Source organism: Urocitellus parryii, chromosome 13 (assembly GCF_045843805.1).
Source record: "Urocitellus parryii isolate mUroPar1 chromosome 13, mUroPar1.hap1, whole genome shotgun sequence".
Lineage (NCBI taxonomy): Eukaryota > Metazoa > Chordata > Mammalia > Rodentia > Sciuridae > Urocitellus > Urocitellus parryii.
Genome location: NC_135543.1, coordinates 36,831,830 through 36,856,566, shown reverse-complemented (window position 1 = coordinate 36,856,566; position 24,737 = coordinate 36,831,830). Strand labels below are relative to the sequence as shown.

Sequence of the window (24,737 nt, the reverse complement as noted above, 5' to 3'; positions counted from 1 at the left end):
GATGCAAAGTTCACGCTCTGGGCAGGCCAAACATGAGCTGTAAGAGGCACTAGGGGGGATAAGACCTTTATGAAAGCAGTAACTCTTTCCTCTGGTGGGCCCAAGCAAATACATCGACTTCTTTGTGCTATATTGCATTTATGAGCTTTGTATAAATACTGCAGGGCTTTGTGCTGTTTGCTCCTGAGTGTGCTTTGAGGGATTACTGACCCCAACAATACACACAGAACAGAGTCTCCTGTTTCTCTGGCAACACACTGGTCTGAACCAAGCATCCAGAAAACTAATATAAACCAAAATGGAAAACGTTGGGCAAATTATTTATGGAAATTATTCTCCTAAAAATATTCTAGGAGTAAATAAATCTGGGGAATTTCCCTCTTGGAGAAATCTGCTTCATAGGAGCTGTTCCTATTAAGGTCTCAACTTTTCTTCCTATAGTCAACAAGAGACATCACCAAGTTGCTAGTGAAGGAACATAACACAGAGAGCAAGTCCATGCTGTGAGTTCTGCCCAGAGCCACTTTCTACCAGCCCAGGAGGACAGACCAGCCTTCATGGGCACAAAGGCAATAGAGTATGGGTGTGAGCCACTTGGAACTAAGAACTTTGCAGGAGAACAGAATGAGGATGCTGTTGCTCAGTTCTAGAGAGAATTAGAAAGCGAGCCACCATGAAATGAAAGTCACTTTCAGTGTGCATTTACCCGCCTCACACACAGTGCTTAGGGTTGGTATGCATGTATGTGTGAGTGTGTGTGTCTCTGTGTGTTAATTGACTGAGTAAAAAATTTTTAATTTAAATTTATAGGGACAATATAATTTGATGTGTTATTTGCTGCATTAACTAAAGGAAATATCTACACAATAAGTACTTTATTTTATGTGTTTACTTATTCTTGGTGCTGGGGATTGAGTCCAGGACCTCAAATATGCTAAGCACATGCTCTGCCATTGAGTTATACTCCCAACCCCTACAATGGGTTCTTGGTTGGAGTTCCAGGGAGAAATTTCAAAATTCCCTTAAAATCTACACAAAGTGTGCCTTTTTCTGATAAAACTTCCATATATTTAACCAGATTCCCGAAAGTTTTTTAATCAAAATACTGATCTACACTCACTGATAAAATACTTTTTCCAAATTCATCTTATTTTTAAAATGCAAATTATATGAGGCATTTAATTGTTAAAATAATATATAAGAAATTCTGGATGTAGAAAGTCCAACTTATATTAGAATTTCTTTTTGTATTTTTTAGCTATAGAAATCTCCCCCATATTTGTTTCATTAGTCAAATGCTATATAATGAATAGATATGCATACCTTTTCAGGGGTGAGGATATTCTAAAACTTCTAATTTTAAACTATGCTGCTCATTTAGCTATTCTAAATCAACACAAGTACATACAGGTCATTTAAATGACAAAATAAATGGCATATTTTTCATCTTTTACAAAGAATGTTACCTTAATCTTCTGTAATGAGCATGTACTGAGAAGTTAATGAACATTCACAATTCTTTAACTTATTATAGATGTAATTTTGATACATTTGACAAAAATATTTGATTTTCCATAGCATGTCCTTTTAGCATAAGCCATTGCACCATGTCTAGAGAGTGAAAATAAGTGAATGAACCCTTGAAGAACACATCAATACTCACACTCCCACTTAATTCTCTTATTGCTCTCCAATATGGCTTAAAGAATAAAGGTCTTAAGCTGAGGGAATATTACCCAGGTACAAGGATACGTATAGTGAACTTTATTGTTTGTGTCTCTAGCAAAAAGCACCCTGACAGTGTGATCCCAAACCTTTTCCAAATAGTTTATTAATCAATTTGTCAGTTGTGGCACAGACCACATTTTATCATGCCTTGGAAACATTTTCATGTAAGTTCACAAGAGTATCTCAGCCTATATCACTTACACACATGCAGAAGCTTAGAGACAAAGGTAAGAAGGAAGCAGTGGGCACTGACAATATTGGTGAGCATACTCTGTCATGCTCTGGGTGACCTGGGATTGGGACACTGAGCATTACAGCATAACTAAGAACATTTTTTTTCTTTGTTATTATAAAAAAGTATATTCATTGTGTCAATTAGTGCAAATTCTTCAAAGATACTACTTAGAAAAAAAAATCACATGATGCAGATGTTCATGCAAAGGACGAATGCATGTCCCTTGGCAACAATGAAATATATTTAATGTTCTGAAGCTAACGAATATGGAATTTAATGCTGAGCATTATACAGTCTTCTTAAATGCATACTTCTTGGCTATGATTGTGTTTTTAAAAATGGCACTAGTTTTCTAATATGTATGGGTGTGAGTCTTAAGAAGTAAAAAGTTCTAGATATAAATTAGACATAAATACATGGCTTATGCTTGATCAATATGTGTATAAATAGATTAGAAAATATTTTTATTATTTAAGACTCTGGTTTGAACATTTAAGTGTAAAAAAATTGGAAAAGAGAAGCCTAAGATAGAGTAAAATGAAATCAAATCAATAGAACTTTTAAACAGGTTGTGATCCTGCTATCTCACACATATTTGCATATGGAAATGAATCATGTAACACAAAAAATGCCATGCCCTTACTATAGCCAAGGGATTTTATACACATGCAGTAAAGAGGTGTTGCCAACCATGAATTAGTCCCTAAATAGAAACAAGCAGGTGGTGGCATTTTGGTTTTTGGCATTTGTTCTTATCTATTGTATTGCTCGTAAATGTTGCCATGATTAACAGTCTCTGTTCTGTTTGATTTTTTTGCTGCCAAAAGTGATACTTGGTAAGTAGTTCAATAGTCTCCTGTGTACTTATAAAGATTTAGAATCATAATTATAAATGGTCATGAGACACAAAACAAGTAAGCAACATGAGGCTAGTTTAAACTTATTCTGCCTTGAGCTGAACTCTGAGTTTAAAAAAAAAAAAAAAAAGATGCCTATTTTATAAAAATGTCTTCTGCAAAGATCTTATCCAGAAGAGAGAAAAAAAACACTTTGTACTATTCCTTATTACTTTCTCCATTTTGTGGAACTGTTTTGTCTTCATGAGAGTCAATATGTGTAACATTCCCAATGTGACCTATTTATTGGATTAAGGCAACTTGCCATTTGGCTATGGAGGAAATAGGAACTTCATTCCTTCTGAAAGCCATCATTTGGTGCCAAAGTTAGCCATTCTGTGTTCCAAGTGCAACATTTTGATAGTGAACCTTAAACATGAAGCCATTTACTAAGAAATCTCAATATCAGCTTTGCAATGACCAGGTTCAATAGAGTAAATTTACTAAGCTAGTTAAAAAGCATTCCAGAGCCACTTGTTTTCTCAATTTCTGCAAATAAAACAAGATAGGAGCATTTTTTAAAAACAGACAAAAGAGAACCAGAAATGAGGAGTCACTTTTATTTTCTTTTCAAATTTTTGCAAAGCTACAATGAAGGTGTTCCATTCTGTTTAGTGTTTTAAAATCAGATGTACCTAAATTCATAATTAGAGAGGAAATTTGAATAAAATTAGCATCCTGATTATAAAGTATTTGGCTCAAGAAAGAATTAGTTAAATCATCCTCATGTTGCTCACTTACGACAAGATACACCCTAGATAGGTAATGTAAAACATTAAGATCACTTTCAGAACTTAAGTTAATGTAACCAGAGTAGATTAAATAGTGAATCTGCTATTTTGACCTCCTCCAATAAATAATGTGTCTTATAACACCATTTAGCACCATCTACCAGGAAAACATGTCAAAGAATTGTTGCATATGATACTGACATTTTAATACCTATGGGATGTCATGTCCATTTCAATAAATACATTGGGATAGACAAGTCTGTTTTCCCCAGAGTCTCATGGTTGTAAAATCCCCAACTAACTCTGGTTCTATAAAAATTAAACTATTTACAAATTTGGCTTTTAACCAAGCCAACATTAATTGAGTTGATCCTCTGGGCTACTGTAAATACTGCCTCATCTTCAAGAAATTCTATACTGTCAAATTCAAATATAGAATTAGAGTAAAACCAAAACTTCGTCTGACTGAGAATGATTCCCTGCCTCCCTGTCCATCTCCTGAACTCTGAATCCTATCTCACTTTATTGTTCAGTATCTTACATTGAACCTAAAATAAGACCAAAAACTGCTTGGAGATGAGATAGGGAACTTGGCTCCATAGTTTTGTTTGTACTAAAATATTCTTGATAGGGAAAGAGAGAATAAAATGAAGAAAGACCATGGAAGACAGACTCAATGCACTTAATTGATGTTTAGGGCCAAGGAAAATTCTAAAAAACACTGAATCCTGTTTCCTTACACTCATCATATGAATAGAGTGAAGTAAGGGGATACCTTACACCATGCACCCCATTATAGGGATCAGTCCAAGATCAGAAACAGTGAGTCCTTGTGCTGTTTCATTGTACCTTCATTTAGAATAAAAAGCAAATAGATGGATGGATAAAGAAAATGTGATATATATATATATATATATATATATATATATATATATATATATATATATATAAAATTCAGCCTTAAAGAAGAATGAAATGATGGCATTTGCTAGTAAATCGATAGAATGGGAGACTATCATGTTAGGTGAAATAAGCCAGTCCTCAAAAAACAAAGGCTGAAAGTTCTCAATGACATGTGGATGCTAACTCACAATAAGCAGTGGGTAAAGAAGAATAGAAGTTCACTGGATTAGAAAAAGGGGAATGAAGAGAAGGGAGGGGGATGGAAATACAAAGGACAGTAGAATGAGTCAGACATAACATATGTGAATACACGACCAGTGTAACTCCACATCATGTATAACCACAAAAATGAGAAGTTATATTCCATGTATGTATGATATGTCAAAATACATTCTACTGTCATGTATAACTAAAAAGAACAAATAAAATTTTTTTTTAATTTTATAAACAACAACAACAAAAAATAAAGAGCAAATAGGGCAAGATATTGTTTGCAGCCTGTACCCTTTTGTATATTAGAGAGGGCCACTGTCATGGGGAACACAGAGGGGAGTTTCCAAGAGTTCAGGAATCCTCCTTTTTCCAAAAGGATATGGATTCTGATCATCATGTTTTCCAACTTCTCCCTTTAATAGAAGTAAGGCAACAGCCTTCTTCCACATCCTGACCCATTCGAGAACATGATTCAATGAAACACCAAGGCTCCAAGCCCATGAATAAACCTGCTCATGTTGTCCAGAGATCTCCCTTCTGTGTTTTACTGAGATGCTACATTCTCAAGGAAATGGAACTTTAAAACACTTGATAATCTAACTGGAGCATGTCTGTTTTTGTATGGATCCTGAGCAGGGTAGAACATCTTCCCATCCCCTATCCTCAAAGGCTGTGGATAGTTTTTCGCTTGTGACTCAGCTTTGCTTTAACTGTCCACATTCACTGTTCTCTGTTTTAGGCCTCCCAGACCTGTAACCAGCATGAACGACACCCTGTTCTCCCACTCTGTTCCCTCCTCAGGAAGTCCTTTTATTACCAGGAGGTAAGTTCCAATCCTCTTAAGTCCTCTTGTGAAATAAGCCTTGGTTTCATGGCAAGAAAAATATTCTATTGTAAGTCAAGTGCAGGAGACTATTATTGGAAACTGACTTGTGCATATCCATCCCAGGTCTTCAATTTCAGTTATTTGGAAGCATTTAAAGAGGGCTGGGATGCCTTTGGGGTTCATGTCATTTCTGGAAACCTGCATTTCTAATCGCCCCTACAGTAAGAATGTGGGGTGTTCTAATTTCACTATGGACGCACAGGTATTCCATCTCACCAAGTGAGTCATGTTATAGCACATGGAGTGGTCTGTTGGAATTTCAAGATGTGTGGCATGTTATTATATAGATTCTGAAATATCTCATTATTTGAGGCTCCAGATATAAAGGAATCCTCTTCTTGCAAGTCCTCTTCTGGAGTTCCTTAGGCTAGAGGCTGAAGACCAAACTTAGAAGTGTAGTTTCCATATACATAACTTAATGGATGATAACAAGAACTTTTTAAAAGGGTGGATGTATGTCTCATCTTTTTCGCACAAGGATTCAGGAACAGGAGAAGTGTACTCTCTAACAGTTAGCATTGGAAACATGCAGGGCTCAAGAGGTGCTCTGAGTCATTTGATCAAATATCACAAATCAAGCACCTGAAAGTTGTTTTGTATATACATGGAGAAGGTTTACAGGAAATCAGGAACAGAGGTAAGGAAAATTGGAGTGAGTAGTTGAACATAAGCTCTCAAATGCCTTTCACCAGAAAAAAAAAAAAGCTCATATTTAAAAAAAAAAAACATAATCCATCTTTTCCCCAAAGAGTTTTGTAAAGTTCCAGTTTCACAAATATCCTGGCATATTCTAGTAAGGATCAGAAGACAGCAAGACTCAGCACACTGTTAATTTTTTCCCTGCATTCCTATATTTGCCCATCAATGGGAACCTGAGATGAAGATGTTTCCCACCATCCCATAATTATAGCAAGCAGAATTAGGACAATGGGCAGTACATGTTATTTCCAACAAGTAGAAATGAGGAGGCCCTGGTACTGCAGAACATCCACAGCAAAATGATGATTTTAAGTCCTCACTAACTTCCTGTTGGTTTTTCCAGAACCACCAGCAAATTCAAAAGAAAACCCTAACCTGTGAAGTCTATAAGACACACAGGCCTGTTCATCTACCTAGGAAAGGACCGGTGTGATATTTAGAGTAACTGTGCTTTTATTAGGAAGCTCTACATTCTGTAAATGCCAAGCAGAGGTAGACCCCATCCTTACTGAAGGTCATTTTATATCATTTCAGCTCGGACGGTGCTTATGGTGGATGCGTCTAGATGGATAACATGACTTCCTCTACCCTAAAATATGCCTTTTAATGCTTTGAGCTGTTCTGCTTTCTCCAGGGTACTTGGTACCCATTAACTTAAAACATGATCATTTCCCTTTTCTCCCATTTTCAGTCCTTTTGGCATGTTCCCTGTGAACCACAGACATGTTGTTTAAAGCGTGCAGTTCTTCCTGTCACCATGGAGACTGGACCCTGGTTTCTGTGTGAAGGGTGCTGTTCAATAAAGCTCTGTACACTGAATGTTCTTCCTCTCTGAGTGGGCCTTGCTCTGTCCATGGAGGTTTTAATGAGGTCTCATTGTTTGCATCCCTCAGGTTACCTGAGGGGATAAGTGCACCCAGCCCTGTGGCTGAAGAGCATTCGCTCATAAAGCTGTATGTAAATCAGCTTGACCACAGCACACGGTCAGTATGCCAGCATCCCTGAATCACTAATCATAGAAGTAGTTTCCCCAGCTAGATGGCTAGTCTCTCTGTTAGAGCACTAAAATCCTTCTATCGCATGTCCTAGTGGAGATGAAGTTCTTCTGGGATTTAAAGAGCTTCCGTAGAAAATTTTCAACCTAAGCTGGACTTCTCAGCTCTTTTCTTTCTTATTCATTTCATACCTTCATACCAGTACATATGAAGTGAATATGTGAAGAGTACCGTGCTGGCTCTCATTTGGACAGCTCTCTGATTTTGTGTAATCTCTAAGACCCTAGATGATGACTTCTAAGACACTAGAACTAAAGAGCCACTGGGGATGATCTTTAGTGCTAAGTAGGATGTTATGTCATGTGGCTGGACCTTACTGCAGTTAAAGAAAGACTTAAGGACTTAACCACCCTTAAGACCTTTCTCTTCCACTGGGCGAGGGCCATTTCTCCCCCAGGAAGAACAGTCTGATTCCTGTAGGAGTAGCAATTTCAAAACCAGCTTCTAACTATCAGAGCTTGGTTTCTATCACTTGATAATGATGGTGATCCACTTTGCTTTCTGAAGTATGTCAATACACTGAGGTTGATGGAAACCCATCATGCCAGATGAAGGCATGAGTTAAAGGCCCTATTCTTTCTATGGTTGGAACAGGACTAAAGATATATTACCTAGAAGTCTGCCCTCAACCCCACTGCACCCCCAACTGCCCCCTTTAAAATCAAATTAAACCGAAGCAGGCCAAGAACAGTACTGTTCAGTATTAGGGCAGCATTAATAAAGTAGGGAAGCTGGCCATGCAGGTATTTTATTTAGCCTGAGTTGTTAGTCTTTTGTACTTTAACTTAGAAATCTCAGAGATTTTAGAAAGATAAAACAGAGTGAGGATGAATTAAAATCACCATTGCAAAATCCTCTCTCCACACTCCTGGCATTCCCCACCTAGAGTCCTTTACAAGTCTACCACTTTGATCTTCAAAAGGCACTAGGATGAATCTTTGAAGTCTTCTGACATCCGAGTAATCCACCTCATACAGATTTACGAGTGTGTACCTTTGGTTACCACCACCATCTGTCACATCCCCTATTCCTTTTCCAGTGATATATTTGATACACTTTTCCATTACTTAAAAGAAGAGACTCTCAAAGGCACTCTCTTTTAGTCCTTTGAAGTCCTCTTGTGAGTGTGTGTGTATGTCTGAGTGTGTACACATGCACATGTGTGCACTCAATGCTGATTAGCAGTTAGGTAGGATGTGGGTCAAATAATATAAATTATAGACATATTCACCTCATTCATTTTCTTGATCATTATTTATGTTCTTATGCCAAGATTGTTTTCTTGTAAATTTATAGGAAAGAATGGCTGGATTGATGGCCATCAATCATGCTCACTAGGAAGAGGCCTCCAATAGCTAAACATGGCAGCCAGCAATCTTATCTAAGCTTATGAAAGATGACATAGCCTTACTGCAAATATCATCGCAAGGACTGACCACAAAGCCAGGCTCATATGGCCCTCTCTCCCGTTCACTGCCCACAGCCTCGGGCCTCTGAGGATCTTCTTTCTTTGTTGGTGCCTCTTGTAAAATCTTAATTATCTTTCCAAAATCCTGGTTTAATTTATAAGAGAGTTAATTAGGCCTTTCCTATGATAAATAAACTTCTTTGATTATGGCCCAACTTCTTCATTGGCCATTATAAGGCACACTGGAAGTTTGAATGACTAGTTTCTTTTACCTCCGATATTAGAAATATTGCTTAAAGACTTCACAGGTTTTTCATAGTTGCAATTTCTGAGGTGGTAATCACTCACAAAAGGAAGCTTTTGGGCTATTACACAGAGCACCTAGCCAGCTCCTATCATCCTGTCATTATTAGGAAATGACTTGGAATTCATATAGTGTGCTGAATGCAGTCTAATATACCATTTTCTGGTTCATTGCAGTCACACTGGTTATTACTGACATTATTAGGCTCTATAATACCTATGAGGAGGGCTCTCCACCCACCCCAAGCACTTCCCAAATCCTAGTTCTTCCTGGTGAAGTAGCATTTGTTGGTGGTTTTTGTTGGTTGACTCTTTCTTGGTCATTGGATTAATTGGGTTGCGTTTTCACCCAAAGAAAAACTAACTCACTGTGTTTTTTTTTTTTTTTTAATTTTTTTTCAAAATGCTTTTGCTTACCCAAAGATTATTTACCTAACAACCAAGGCTTTTAATCTGAATTAAACTGTTCAAACTAACTTTCAAGCATTTGTGATTTGGTAATCAAAAGTGTCTAGAAATAAAACTGACATATTGAATGTAGCTTTGCTTCTGAAAATCAAAAGTTTTCTCCATGACTATTTTTTTTTCTAAGAAGCCTATCCATTTTCAGTCATAAAAATGGAGAAATAGATAAATCAGCATCTGACACCACCCTGAAGATGTCTTCAGTCTTACACTGTTCTGGGGATATTGTGTGAAATTACATGAAATCTGAAATAATTACCCTCTGTAGATAATTCTTTATTTCATGTATCCCTAGAGCCACGTATGCACTAGATTTTTTTCAAACTTGAATTCACTCAGTCTTTGCACTCAATTCTAACAATTTCCTATATTTAACTGTTAGTGCATAATTAAAACCACAATCACCTCTCGTTTTTTCCTTTGTTAACCTTTTTAATCTTATTAACATGCTTCAGGTGATTTTGGTACACACCGTGCACTCAGCACACTCTTCTATAGGTTCTGTTGGCAAAATGCAATTGTTATGACTTGATAATACTGGGGGACATCATAGTAAGCAGGACTGGTACCTGTTCAACATGAGACAACATTTATGCCTGCCTGACTTGATTGACATTTAACTTTTCTACTAAGATGCTAACCTATTTTTTATATGCTTGCTGGTTTGCATATAAGAGACATTTTACATTCCAGTTCTAAGCTACTAAAAGCTTAGAAAAAGAAAGTGAAACAGGATGTTTCAGGAAATTATCTGTTAAAACTGATCAATGGACTCTAATTGTGCTTAATTAATTTGGTGACTTTGTTACTAAACTGTGTAAATTGTAGTGAGAAGCAAAATTTTATTCACAAGTGAAAGTTACTTAAGGAGGGAGTCAACTTTACAAATCCTTCTTTACAACTCCAAATACCACACAGGTTTATTCAAGAATCAATAGAAATAAATATTTATTTTTAAATATTGTGGTAATAATTATATTTCCTATTACCCAATTTGATTATATAATATTCTTATCCAGACTTTTTAAATACTGTGCTCAGTAGAAGAAAAAAGTTATTTGACCAAGACTGGTATAGTGATCCAACATACTCATAAGTGACTTTTAAAAACACATTCAAGGTTCAAGTAAGACTCCAGGGAGAATTTGTGTATAATTTTGTTACCTTAGGATTTCCTAAAAATGTTCGCACTAAACTAAAAATACTGGCTTTGGTAGTTACCAAAACTAAGGGGAGAATTAAAAATAAACAAACATGAATATATCTATCCTTCCAGAATCCATTAAGTCATTGCATATCTGTAAGGCTTTTGTATGAAACTTTTGGGAAAAGACTATTTATCATTAGATATGCTGTTTTCCAGAGAGGTTTTTAAAAGTAAATTGCTGAAGATATTTTAGGGGAAAAAAAATAAAACACAATCTCAAGGAATATTCCCTGCCATTTTGCCTCCTGCAGAACACACAAATTGTAAAATTTCCTGCTGTGCCCTCCAGGGTAAACAGCAATGATGATATGTGTGCAGAGGGATGTCTGTATAACTTGCCATGAGCCTGGCAGAAAAAAAAAATGAGATATATGTATGTGTGTATATATATACATATATATACATATATGTATATATATATGTATATATATATATGATTTGGGAATGTGGTCTTGCTTCTCCTTGAGACTTAGATTAGGAAAGATGTTATCAGCCATGTGGAGGGAGGGAGCCCCAAGTAGTTCCCAGTTTCAGAGGCTGAAAGGAAGAGTGCATTTTGATTTGAGACAGGGCAAAGAACAGCTTTGGGAGCAATAGCCAGAGTTGTATAATGTCATCATTGCATTCTGACACACTGAGATGCTGTCAGTGCTTCTGGGTGAGGAAGAGGTGCCATCCATGTGCCTGACCCTAAAGCCCATAATCAACTGGAAATACCACTTCACTTCTCTATGCAAGCCACCCAGCTACAAGATGAAAATTTAAAAATCTAAACTATTCCATGAAACGGTAGGAGAATACATTGCCTCAAGGAGTCATGTCTTTACAATTCAGAAGGAAAAACAAAATTTCACTTTGCTTCCCTTCTTCAAGCTCCTGGGGAGCAGCAGAAGGGATTCTGGGGAAGGTACCTCAGGTGGAAGACTTTAAAGACTCAAGTTTAAATAAAAACCTGCCTCTAACTCAACTCTCTGAAGTTCCTGATCCATTTTATTTTGAAAGAGTAGCTATTTTTCTCTTGTGCCCTTGGCCACCTTCATGCATGGTCATATTCTTGACTTCCCAGAAACAAGTAATGAGAATTTAAATCTAGCTCCAGGAAGTGTAGAAACTATGTGAACAGTAAGTACCCAAAAGGCAGAAATCCTCCTGCTCCTGTAGCAAAACAAAATAATTTATTTCCACAAACTCAAAAATGTGCATGGTATCACCCTTATATTTTTCAGCAACAGGTTTTTCCAAGAATTCATATGAGGAGGAAAAAGAAAATGAAAGCCAACACTGGCAAGGGTCAGTACAAAGAAAATAACAAAACCCCAAGAGATGTGTCTACTTAGAATATCTGCTCATCTCTTAGAGGGAAAGAGAGATCCGGAAAGAAGAGGGAAAACAGGGTAATGGAGGAGAGGAAGAAAGAGAAAAGGCCAAATAATTAAAGAAAAAGAAATAAGGCCACCAAAGAAAAACTAATCAGTTGCCTCCTTCCTGACACCCTGTCCCCTACTAGGTACTTATATCAGCAAGCTCCTCCATGTTTGTGGAGTGACCAAGTGGTGGGAAGATCACTTTTGGGCTTTACCACAGCCACCATGCTTTCCTCCCATAAAGCACCACCAGAATAGTTTGTAGCAAACATATTTCTTTGGTTGATTTTCTTGTGTTCCTTTTCGCTCTTTTTCTTCTCTTTTCTTTTTATCTCACACATTCAGCATCAGTGGATATACATGGGTCATTATTAGATTGGTTTAAAGAAATACTGCTACACTGTTTCTGGGATTCAAAGAACAAAGAAACACAATAAGGCAGGGAAATCTTTTAGTTGGGAGGAAAGAATCATTGATATTTTACACAGTGTTCCAAATGGTTTTGCAAACATCTGAAGTCAATTATACGATAGATAAATCTACCTTAAGTCAGAAAAAAAAGTCACTGAGGATATTGGGCAATAGAAAGACTATAGTAGACAGGTTTGGGATATTGTGTTGGTGGGATAAGGGAACATCACTGAAAACACCACCTGTGAGGGGTTAAGGTGGTCTTTGACCCTGATGGGCATATTTCAGTCTTAGAATATAAAGATCAATATACTGGGGAAAAAATAAGGCCATCAGGAAAGAAGAGTCTCCTAGAACATTAATCTAATTTATTGTTTTCAAAGTTGTAATGCTCTATCGCTGGGCATGTTGACTGTAGTTAATAGCATCGAATTGTGTGCTTCAAAATTGCTGCAAGAATAGGATTTCATCTGGGCTCGGTGGCACATGCCTGTAATCCCAGTGGCTTGGGAGGCTGGGGCAGGAGAATGGCAAATTCAAAGCCAGCCTCAGCAACAGCGAGGCGTTAAGCAACTCAGTGAGACTCTGTCTCTAAATAAAATACAAAATAGGGCTGGGGATGTGGCTCAGTGATGGAGTGCCCCTGAGTTCAATCCCTGATACCCCCATATCCCCCCCACAAAAAGAATAGGATTTAAATATTTTTACTACAATAAAAATAAGTATATGATATGATAAATGTTAGTTTGATTTGATCATTCAATAATGTGTACATACATCAAAACAAAACATCACATTGCACCCCACACTCTACTTTAAAGTCACTTTTCTTTTATGTGCAGCTATACTTTTTAAGCTCAGAAATACTTTGTGTTACAGATGCCCATCTAAAAGGCCAAGTGAATATGCCAAATACTCACAAACACCATCGGCTACTCTATGCATGACATTTTCTTTATAAATCAAATTTGACATAAATTTATCAGATTTCACTATTTAAGGAAGCTTTTGTATACACTGTTACAAAGTAATAATACTAATCACAATGTGCATAATTCTAAGGCTATTCATTTATACATTTCTGTGTTTTGCATTTCTGTCTGAAAAAGTGGTACTTTGTAGTACCTTAAAATTTGTAGCTAAAAGTTTTGTAAGATTTGAATACTTTATATATAATTGAGAGAAAATTGTGGCAAAACCCTATACTTTTAGATAGCATGCTAATACTTGGTATTTTAACAAAATTGGACAGTTTACCTTTGTATTTTCCATGAAGTGTGGGATAGTTTTAGGTACACAAATGTGTTGGGAAATTCTTAACCTACAAAGGAGCAAACTCTCTTAAAACAGTTGAAATACCATATATCTAATGGTATTTAGTATATTATATTACTAAATGCCATTAAATATTATATTACTAAATATTACTAATCTAGTTGAAATACCATATATCCCAGAGAAGTATGCCTATTCATCACAGTAAATCTTAGGTGACTTTGGCTTGGCCACACTTGATTAATTATAAAACAATATTTCAAACCTTAAAATTGTCCTTTAAATTACTAAATGAAATTAATATTCCTATGTTAAAAATGGCTTTAGTGACAGGACTCTATTCACTACTTATATATCAATATTGACATAAGAAATACGAATACACATATAATCTCCAGAGTATATTTTTCTGTTTCTCTGACAGTTTTCTTTGTAACTTCTCAGTCAAGGTCGAGTGACTTGTGCTTAAAGTAGTAAAACACTATTAATGTGACAGCCATTTCTAGGTACTTTTCAAGTCTATGCAACATAGACAGCTGGAAAATTTAGGGACGACAGAAGAATTCCTTTAGAGTGGGATCTAAAGGTTGGCAGGACTTGGTGAACTACTGGACTGTTTTCATGCTAACCGCTAATGGATGTGGAGAAACTTTTCATGACGTCTAGGCATATGAAATATAAATGCTCACTTACTGAGCAAGCAGCAGAGCTCAAATCTGGAATTGAGGTGGCCTCTGTAAAAAATTCTAATTCCAGTTCTCAGACCAAGTTTTCACTCCTAGTCGAACTCTGTGGAGATCTGAAAACATCTTGAAAGTTTCAAAATATTGCAGATCTTTGCAAATAGAGCTTGGATCTAGCCTTGGGAGTTTCTGTTGCCGGTTTCTGTCTTGAATGCGTTGCCGTGTTTACGCTCTTCTTGGCTTTCCCATCTTATTAACCAGCTCTCCTCCCAAGGACAGTGAAGTAGAGCAGAACAAAATGCTGGCTAGGGCTGCTCCAGCTTTGCTGAAGGGCAAAGGGTAAGTTACAGCCAGAGTGCACTGGAACCTTGAACTAACCAAACTAAAAATGGAGTTTCTTTTGCAAAAATGCTCTGTGAGTGAAAGAGCATATTCAGTTTAGTGAAAGCAGTGACCTGTCATAACCCAATTAACAGCACCAACTAGTTATTTTGCGTGGACACATCTGTGTTGTTATTCACTTTCTAATAGCCTTTGTTTTTCTTTTAAATGACTAACCTGATGATATGATTTTTTTTTAAAAAAAATTTGCTTTGCTTGCAACCTCTTACAGTACAGATGAATTCCTTGGCCTTCATGGTCAAAGAATGCAGATCTGTTTTCCTAAAATAAGTTGTTCAGCCTAAATGGAAGTCTTCATTTGTAAAGTTAGTCAAATGAAATTGTGAATTTCTTTGCCTGGGTTTTGCTTGTGTTTTTCTTAGAACATTGTTTAGACGCTCCCTTTACGGCTTCGGTTTTCCAGATTTTTTTTTTTCTACCACAGACTCACTCCTGCTTGTCCTGCTCATTTCTGTTCACCTCTCTTTCTTTCCTCCTGCCCTGTTTCAGGATACAGTACAGCCTGAATGTGGCAGACAGGCTAGCCGATGAACATGTTCTCATCGGGCTGTATGTCAACATGCTCCGGAACAACCCATCATGGTTAGTGCAGGTTTGGCTTCTTGACTGTCCTTAGGGGAACAGTCTGAGCTGGTGACAAGGAGTCTTAGCAAGGGGCAGAGCCACGGCATGCCAAAGGTGTCACGAAGACACTTTTCACCTAATTCAATATAGAAGTCTTTTGCCATGTTAGTTTGGATATTTCCCTTGAATATATCATAGAATTTGTAACCTTGTTTATGTCTTAGCTAAGGTGAAAACTTGTGTGAATGGGTGTTGTGCCAAAGATGAGCATTCAGGTGGATGCAGGACACTGGGTCCCACCAGTCGGTTCTTTGCTATTTCCTATCAGATGACCACAGGCTGGTGATGCAGACACTTGTCTCATTCCAAGGACATGCCAATTTGTGAAACAACGCCCTTTCACTTAACATAGAACTGAAAAAGAACAAAAGTAGTATGATAGGATCATATGGAAATCATTTCTTTGTCTTTCAACAATTCGATTACTTAAGAACATATCTGAGCACCATACTGATGAAGCTTGCTTTCAAGTCCCAGAACATATAAAGTTTGCTTTCAGATGTGTAAATATGGAATTCAGGTAGCCCTGTATGTTAGGATAAAGGTATTCATGAAGTTTTTCTATTTTAATTGTGACATAGGAGATTGGTTAAAACTACTTGATTTTCTTAATAAATGTACATTTGCAACTTGAATGAAAATGAGAGAACAGACTATACACTTAGATATATGTTTCAATCCAGGTTAGGCTACTGTTATACAAGAATTATTTAGCCAACCAATTCTTTGGAAATATTTTAATTTTGCTTAACAAATCCAATTTTTTCTGAGCTAAGGGTCCATAGTTTTCCTGAGGTTACCACTACTAAGTGAACTAGTGGGTTAAATTCCCATTAAAGTGCTTTCCACCTTCAGCATTAGCAGGTCCCCTTTCCACTTCACAAAGGCATCCCTGAAACACTTAATGTCCACTGCTTGATGCTCACCACTTCATTTCTAGAACTCTCTCCTGCCTTGACTATTTCCAAAGTTCCTTTCTATTACTGCTTCTGACGCCTTAGACCTATTTTTGCAAGATTAGCCCAAGACAATTTTAGGTTTGATGAACTAGTGAATGTTCATTTGTTTTAATAGATTAATATAATAAATACCTATTAATTTGTGTGTTAAAAAATGTATAAGCACGCTAATTTAATCCTCTCCTTATGGAATAAGAATATACTCTTCAGCTGACTAAACCCATCACTTTGTTCAAATTCCCTGAGCTTCTGGATTCAGTAGCAGCTACTTTTTCATAGCTCAACCTCGCAAAACTACAAGACTGCCTTAATCTTATTACCAACAAATTTAGTACCCTGATGTTAACGGAGCTGAAAGAATAAAGAATTATTTTTTTAAAAACGTATCTGTAATCTTCAAAGAATTCAGTCAGTAGAGATTCAATCAAAAGGCAGTGATGTGATAGCATTCCATCCTCTCCCCCATAATTCTAAGTGCATCCCAGTCATTTCAACCACTCTTCTTTGACCTTTTCTTAATTAAAGCTGTAACAAAGAAATCTCCAAAGAGGAAAGCTCAGATTTTGTCACTACTAACCATTACCCTACTCAGATGATTAATCATATTGACTTGATGGTCACTTAAGATCATCGTACTGTCTCAGTAGAGACACCTTACATCTGCCTGATAAAGCTACAAGGGATTTATATTTTGAAAACAAAGCAGCATGAAGACTGATCAATGAAGCAGGCTCCATTTGAACAGCTGCTTTCATATTTCTCATTGCTTTTTCCATCCCCTTAATAAGTTCCAACTTCTTCAGATTTCTCATTTTTTCCCTCCATTTCCTTTATGTTTTATTAGGTCTTGACAATTTCTCACACCTGTCATGATTTTATATAAATGATATAGTGATCTATCACCTTCTATATTGTCATCAGAACTCTAATGCTTGACCATCATTCAAAACGGTGAGGTATATAATAATGGTAATAATCATAAGAGCTACTATTTTTAAAGCACTTGCTTCATGTTAAGTTCTGCTAAAACTTTATGCACATGATTTCTCTGAATCCTTAGAGTAACTCCACAGAGTAAATACAGCCATTCCCATTTTAAAAATGAGCAGAGGAATCATTTTAAAGAGTTTACCTGACTCTTTCATGGTCACACAGCTACAAAACAGTGAGCAGAGATTTTAACTATTATCCATCCAAGTTCACGGCCACTGTGCTAGCATCACTTTTTGTAAAACCTGCATCAACACTTGCCCTCTAGGAAGCTTTCATGGGTAATTTCTCCACACTGCAGCCTACACATATTTACTTCTGCAGTTGCATCTCTTACTGTGTGATTTTTTTTATTTCCCTTTAATAAATATTTTGAACACATATAGGTAAGAAAAATGGTGGTTGCCTGTAAGTTAACTTCTGTCAACTAGCTCCATGAGTTGTGATTTCTCATAGTAATTCTAAGCTTCTAAAAAGGCAAGAATTTTGTTTTCATTTTCTTTTATCTCATCAAGATAGACAAAATGGAAATAATAAATTCTGCACTTATGAAGTGCTTTATAAATGACAGGGTCCTTTCCCACACATTATTTAATTTATTTTTTCAAAGTCCTAGAAGGTTGGATATTGTTTCCATTTCCCTATTAAGAAAATGGAAGCCCCACGACATTAAGACCTCATCCAAGGTTATATGTCTTTAGGGGCTTGCACACAGGTTTTCTAAAACTAGTCACCATCCATTTTCCTCCCCATTCTTTCTGGCTCCTGTCTGCATCCTTCATGAGATGCTCAGCAAATGGGCACCTCAGTTGATCTCCATCAAAAGGTTGGTATCTGCCACTATTCAGACAGGCTCCTGACGTGGGAATCTTGTACTCTTCTATCCTATATTAACTACTTACTACCATGGGAAAGTGACCATGTGTAAGTAGTCCACTGCTAAATTAAAGAAACACTCAAGTCATTGCTGATTCTGATGTCAGATAAGCCCCGTAAGATAATAGCAGCTCAGGGGAGAATTTCTGCTACTGCCTTCCTAATTTAAAAATAAAAAATCCTTTATGGCTTTTAAGCACCTTCTCCAATTCAGGTAGGAGGAATCTCAAAATATACCACAGTGGGGCTTTTCTGCTCTCCCCTAAATTCACCAAGTGTCTGGGTTTACCAGAGACTTACAGGAAAGTGTCTCTGACTGGCAGACCAAAGATTAGAAACAAACCTAGAACTTCTACCTCCAACCACAATTATATTCCACATGTTTATCATTCAGAAACTTCTAGCATATTTCTTTTAACTCTGGAAGGGACGGAGGGAAAACAGCCTAACTCTCCAGTCTGTAGTTCACTGTCACAATCGATTGCTGACATTTGGTTAGACTTCTCATAAAACTGGTTAAAAATGTTCTGCTTGTGTTTTCCTCCAGTACAAGAGACTGTACTTTTGTAATGCCAACAGATTTCTTGAAAAATGGATTGATAACCCAAGTAGCTTGAAATTGTTCTACAATATTTTATACTTGGTTAAAAAAAAAAAAAAGACACGTACCACATTCTTAAAATACCCACTTCTGGATTTCATTTATGAGGTCTAAACTTTCATCAGCTTGCCTGCTGGATTCCAACTGCACTTAGTTTACAACCCAGACCTCTCACCAGGGCCTACAAGCCCTTGTGTGAGCTGCCCCTTGCCTACCCCTCCCCAGTCTCAGCTCTCATGGGGTTCTCCCTCGCCATCAGAATATTTAGTTACATCAGCATTGGATCAATTCCTAAGTCAAGCCAAGCTCTTTCCTGCATCAAGACCATGATGCTGGCTCTTCCCTCTATCTAGAACATTCTTCCTTGTTGCACTGCTACCCACCTTCCATATGCATGTGTGTTGACTCTTCCGGGTTCCAATCTTAGGTTAAAGGCACCACCTCTGGTAGGTTCCTATATAAGTCACTGTCATGGTATATTGTTTATTTCTTCATCTTAACCGTCATCCTTAGGTGGGTGGGTGGGTGGTTGATTTACCATCTATCTTCCCCTCTACAGGAAACAGATCCTCTCTGGCACCTAACACAGTCCTTGGTGTTCAGTAGGTGCCCAATAAACACCTGCAGATGTAGAATATTGATAGTGCTGTACCTAAAATTCCCTCTTACCCTGAACAAAATTGTCAGGATATGCAGAAATTTTTTAACATAAAATAAATATTTTAACAATAAAATAAATATTTTTACCATTAAAAACAATCATCTGTGTAGAGTAGCCCTTATTATTCCTTGGTATAGAAGTATACAGTAGATGAAAAAGTAGACCATTAAGCTTTATGTAGATAGAGGTGCTAAATGTGGACAAGCACCAGCAATTCACTGATGTGGCAAAGCCAATTAATAGGGGTTAATAAAATGAAAAATTAAAAGTGACATTGTGCAAGAATTTAAAAAAAATAATGCTCTCTGATCTCTTCCACTTTTTATTAGTTTGCTAAGGCTGCCATGACAAAATACCACAGACTGAGGGACTGAAATTTATTTTCTCAAAGTTCTTGAGGCTGTAATCCCAAGATCAGTGTGCCAGCAGAGTTGGTTTCTCCTCTGTCTTTGGCTTGCAGATAATCACCTCACTACTGTGTCATCAAATAACCTTTTCCTTGTTCCCATGCATACCTAACATCCCTTCCTCCTCTTAAAAGAGCATCAGTCATGTTGTATTAGAGCCCCATGCTTAAAATTTCATGTAACCCTAATTACTGTTTTTAAAGCCCTATCTCCAAAATAGTCACTTTCTAAAGTAGGGCATTGGGGCATCAACATATGAATTTATGGGGGAACTAAATTCAGTTCAAAACACACTTCAACATTGAATCCACTAAACTGTATGCCTTTAGTATTTTTAATGTGTTAACCTAAGATTTGATTGAGCGTGTGACCTTGATTGTAACATAGTGAGTTGTTAAGGTCAGAATCTTGATAAAAGAGTTTGAAGATATCCCTAGGAGGAGACATTATAATGGTAAGCTTTTTAATTATTATTATCCATGGAGAATTCCATTCCATTATTTCCTGTCTATTTCTTACAAACCACTCATTAAAGTATCATAATGTTGAGGTTTAGTCCCACGAAAACACTGCTCAGGCCCCAGTACCATTTCATTCTTCTCCACCCTTACTCTCTCATGCTTGGTGACTCCTAACTGTCTGAACAGTGCACTTTCCCATAGCATTTTGCTCTCAATCACCCGCAAAAGATTGGAAACAACCTGAAAAAGAAACCCTCCAGTTAAGCATTAAATAATAATGCCTCCCTAGACAATAATCTTCCCATTAACTACTTGTATTTTAATAGAAGACCAGAAAAGAGACTGGATGGCTTTAAAATTAAGCTCTAGTGATAATATTCCTAGATAGATAGGAAAAAAATACCAAGAAAAAACTAGAGAAGCATTTGTGGTACCCCTTGGATCACAACAATTTGGGGTTGACTGTCCCACCCTGGAAGTAAGATCAAGCCCACAAGAAATCAAAATGTGAACACATCATGAGTTCTCAGAAATTGTTGCTGAATCACAATTTAGTAAGTCCTGGCTTAGATGGGGCCACTTGAGTGTCCTAGATTGTCATTTGAAATCACTGGCAACGAATTCCATCCATGCATATAAGAGAGAAAATGGAGAGCTTTCAAAATAATGGATTTCTCCACTCTGAAAGGCTGTCAACACAGCAGCCACTTTTTAATTCATCATAGTCTTGTAGCAAGATTACTGAAAATAAAGTCCTGAAATTATTAGCTAGCAAGGGAGGAAGGGTTGGGATTGGTACATATTTTAATGATTCAGGGATTATTGGCTATTCATTCTCAACTATTTGTAATTGAAGTCTTGAAATAATGGAATCCATCAGAAGAATGCCTCATTCACCTTTGTATAATTTGAACATACTGAAAAGGAACATGTGGACTCATAAATTTTTCGTGTGCACAGAGAGGTAATATATCACACCAGCTCTCGTTCACACAGTGTGGGGGGAAGGAAGGCATGGAATATGAGTTATCGCCTGCTAGACAGAGCCCCATAACTTCACAACTTACATTGCTAGGAGGCTTTTAGAATGTAACCTTCAGATCATTTACACTTGCTGGTCATTCATGATAAAAATTACATTAAGAGGTTTTCATCAAGTTGTCTTTGTTGTTTATCAAAACACTCATGAGTATTTCTGTCAAAGTCAGCCCTTTTTTTTCTTAGTTTTTAGTCATAGTGGACACAATACCTTTATTTAATTTTCATGTGGTGCTGAGGATTGAACCCAGAGCCTCACATGTGCTAGGCGAGCGCTCTACCACTGAGCCACCATCCCAGCTGGTCAAAGTCACTCTTGAGCAAACAGATCATCATCCTGGGCTTGGATTAAAAGTCCCTTTTGTCTATACAAACTGTATGAATTAGGCAGATAGTCTCTAATATGCCAGCAAGAAGTGAGAAACATGTTAAAATCAAAAGAAATGGGCTCTTTGTCTGGAAGCAAAGACAGTGTAACTTGCTCTTTCTTGTTGGAACTACACTAAGAAACTTAGTTATTTTTAACTACTGTAGAGTGCAGACATTGTTTTATAAAGACCAACATCTGCTTTAAAGTACCAGTTTTCCAGAAATAATTCTGGGTTTTGCTATGAAAATTATTTTCTTATTCCAAGTCTAAATTTGTGTGCTGATTGAGATCTCAATCTACTTTAGGATACGCTACACATTCTGTGAGCCCCATTTCCTAGAATTTTTGGTCTTCAGGGAATGTTTATAAAAATATCACACATGCTATGTGAGTATCAGTTAAACTCTCATGAAAAATATCTCTTTTATATGACTTACATCTGGGCTTTAACTTCATATATTTGGATTTCCCATTTTGTCTTCAAGACCATCTAGATCCTTTCTACTCCAAGTGTTCTTCAGTATCTCTTGGGATCTCAAAAGAATTCAGGTTCTCAGCTCCCAGGCCAAACTCTACCACTGCCCACTACAGAATTCAGAAACTGCCTTTTCACAAAATCCCTAAGTTATAGCTCTGATTTTAAAGTTTGAGAAGCACTGCTCTGGACCATACAGATAGTAGATGAAATTTTTGAAAGAGACAAGAATTGTTAACAAATCTGTTCAAGATATTTATGAGGCAAAATAGTAATACTGTACTATCTGAAATTTTTTAGGTTGTTAATGTGTTCCTCACAATGATGATACCTTGACATCTTTTACATGTATTACCACTTGGACAAAAGAAAATAAATACCTCTTTCTGAGAATGAAGCTGTGAGTTGGTAAATAGGGAAATTTGGAAATATTCTAGTTTGTTACTGTAGCCCAGAAAAGGGGCTAAATCTAGAGTGAATGTATTCAGGATTAAAAATAGGTATAGTTTATATATGTGATGGGTACAGAGAGGAGCAGAGATAATGGAGACAAGAAAGTCTTCCAAATGCCCAGAAATAAATTTGTAGTGATGGATTAGCCAACCAGGAGAGAGCTATTTTGAAGTGGCAGGCCAACATACCAGAAGTAGGTAATAAACTCTGCTCATTCTCTCACCTTAGAACAAAAGTTTAAAAATTGTGTTGCATGTTTAATTTATATGTAAATGAACATATAAATAGTTATATCTTATTCATGTGGATCTGAGTCTTCCCAATGGATAATTCTTATAACCTTACTATTTGTATGGAAGTGTGTCTTTTAAAATGTATAATCATGAATGCTAATGTTTTTATTAAGAAACGAAAGTATAAGAGTCAATGGAGAAGAATACAGCATGTTTGGGAATGAGAAGAACCAGTTTCTAATCTTGATTCTGACCGATGTACACCATAATAACTGATAAGACAAACTAAGACCAATTAATCTGTTAACAGGATTAGTGTTATTGGTATGTTTCATAGAACTTCTTTTTAATAGCACCCCAAACTGAAGCTTGAATGAAGGGCTTCAGAAGACAAAGTTTTCCGAAATTTGGGAACACTGATAATACTTCTACCTGCCCTAGTTTTCAGGGATTCAGAACAGCTTAGTAAAAAAAAGTTTCTATAAATTCATAGTAGACACTAAACAATTACCATTAATGTTATGGGGAGCCACTTCTTTGTAAATATAAAAGGTAAATTACCTGGAAAGTAAATATTATAGATATTAATATTATAGATATTAGAGATAAGAATTGTATTAGCTATCTATTGTTTCATAACCTTCACCCCCAAAGCTCAGCAGCTTAAAAACAAAAAATATTTATTAACTCATAGTTTTGTGGAGGAATCCAAGTTTGGCTTAATGAGCTGCATCTGGTTCAAGGAGTTTCCTGAGGTTACAGTTAAGCTGTGGACTGGGGCTCTGAGCTCATCTGAAGGCTGTGCTGGTGGGGATTGGTGGGGATTCATTCACCTGGTTGTTGGCTGGCTTGGAGCCCTCATCACATGTGCCTTTCCACAGACATGCTTTAGACATGGCAGCAAGCTTTCCACAAGGTAAACAATTCAAGAGAGCTCAAGAGAAAGAGATCCCATAATCAAAACCATGGTCTTTTTAGACCTAATTTTGGAAGCAACATTCCATTCCTTCTGCCATATTCTATTCATCAGAAGCAAGTTAGTAATGCCAGCTCATACTAGAGGGGAAGAAATTACGTAAGGATGTCAAAACTAGCAGAAGGGGTCACTGGAAACTAACTACAGCTGGGATTTTTTTTTTCCTTTCTACTTGCTGTCATATTTTCTAACATTATGAACTCTGTCCATGCCTTACTCGTATAATAGGGAAATAAAAATATTAAAGACAACAAAACTAAATTAAAGAATGAATTTTTATATCAGAAATGTTGATTATAAAAGTCATTTCTCTTTGGAGCTCTCTTAGTAAGATGATTGAATTGCGTGAACTCAGGATTTATGATTCAACTTCCTGTCCACATATTAGATTATGTCATGAATCAAAGTTGGAGATCATTAACCTAGCAGGGTTTTGTACAGCTTGCAAATTTTGGGCATTGAAAAACTGAAATAGGAAGACCCCTTGATGGTGATATGAATATGTCAATCTTTCTCGATTGTCTAACACTCTACTTCTTGCTCTATTCTGGATAGTATGCTTGAGAGTTCAAACCGGCTTGATGAAGAGCACAGGCTGATCGCCAGGTACGCAGCAAGACTGGCAGCAGAATCCTCCTCGTCTGTAAGTAGTTTGAGTGAAAGGATTCATCTATTGGCATCTGGGATCCTTGAATTTCACATGCCATGTTCATTGTTATCATTATAGTTGATACTAATTACCAACAAAA

At 36.8% G+C, this 24,737-nt stretch overlaps 1 protein-coding gene across 9 annotated transcripts in view; it reads left to right on the top strand.

The window, feature by feature from the left end:
• The window catches only part of Dtna (dystrobrevin alpha), a 346,528-nt gene that overhangs the window by 277,608 nt on the left and 44,183 nt on the right, over positions 1-24,737 (top strand). For 4 of the 9 annotated variants that reach the window (XM_026400020.2, XM_026400019.2, XM_026400022.2 and 1 more), the window contains 5 exons: positions 5,446-5,529; positions 7,185-7,274; positions 14,724-14,801; positions 15,354-15,446; positions 24,544-24,631. In XM_026400020.2, coding sequence (XP_026255805.1) covers positions 5,446-5,529; positions 7,185-7,274; positions 14,724-14,801; positions 15,354-15,446; positions 24,544-24,631 — 433 coding nt within the window. Of the gene's footprint in view, positions 1-5,445; positions 5,530-6,825; positions 7,122-7,184; positions 7,275-14,723; positions 14,802-15,353; positions 15,447-24,543; positions 24,632-24,737 lie in introns of those variants that run through there. The other 5 variants (XM_026400023.2, XM_077792226.1, XM_026400025.2 and 2 more) reach the window with 3 other exon arrangements.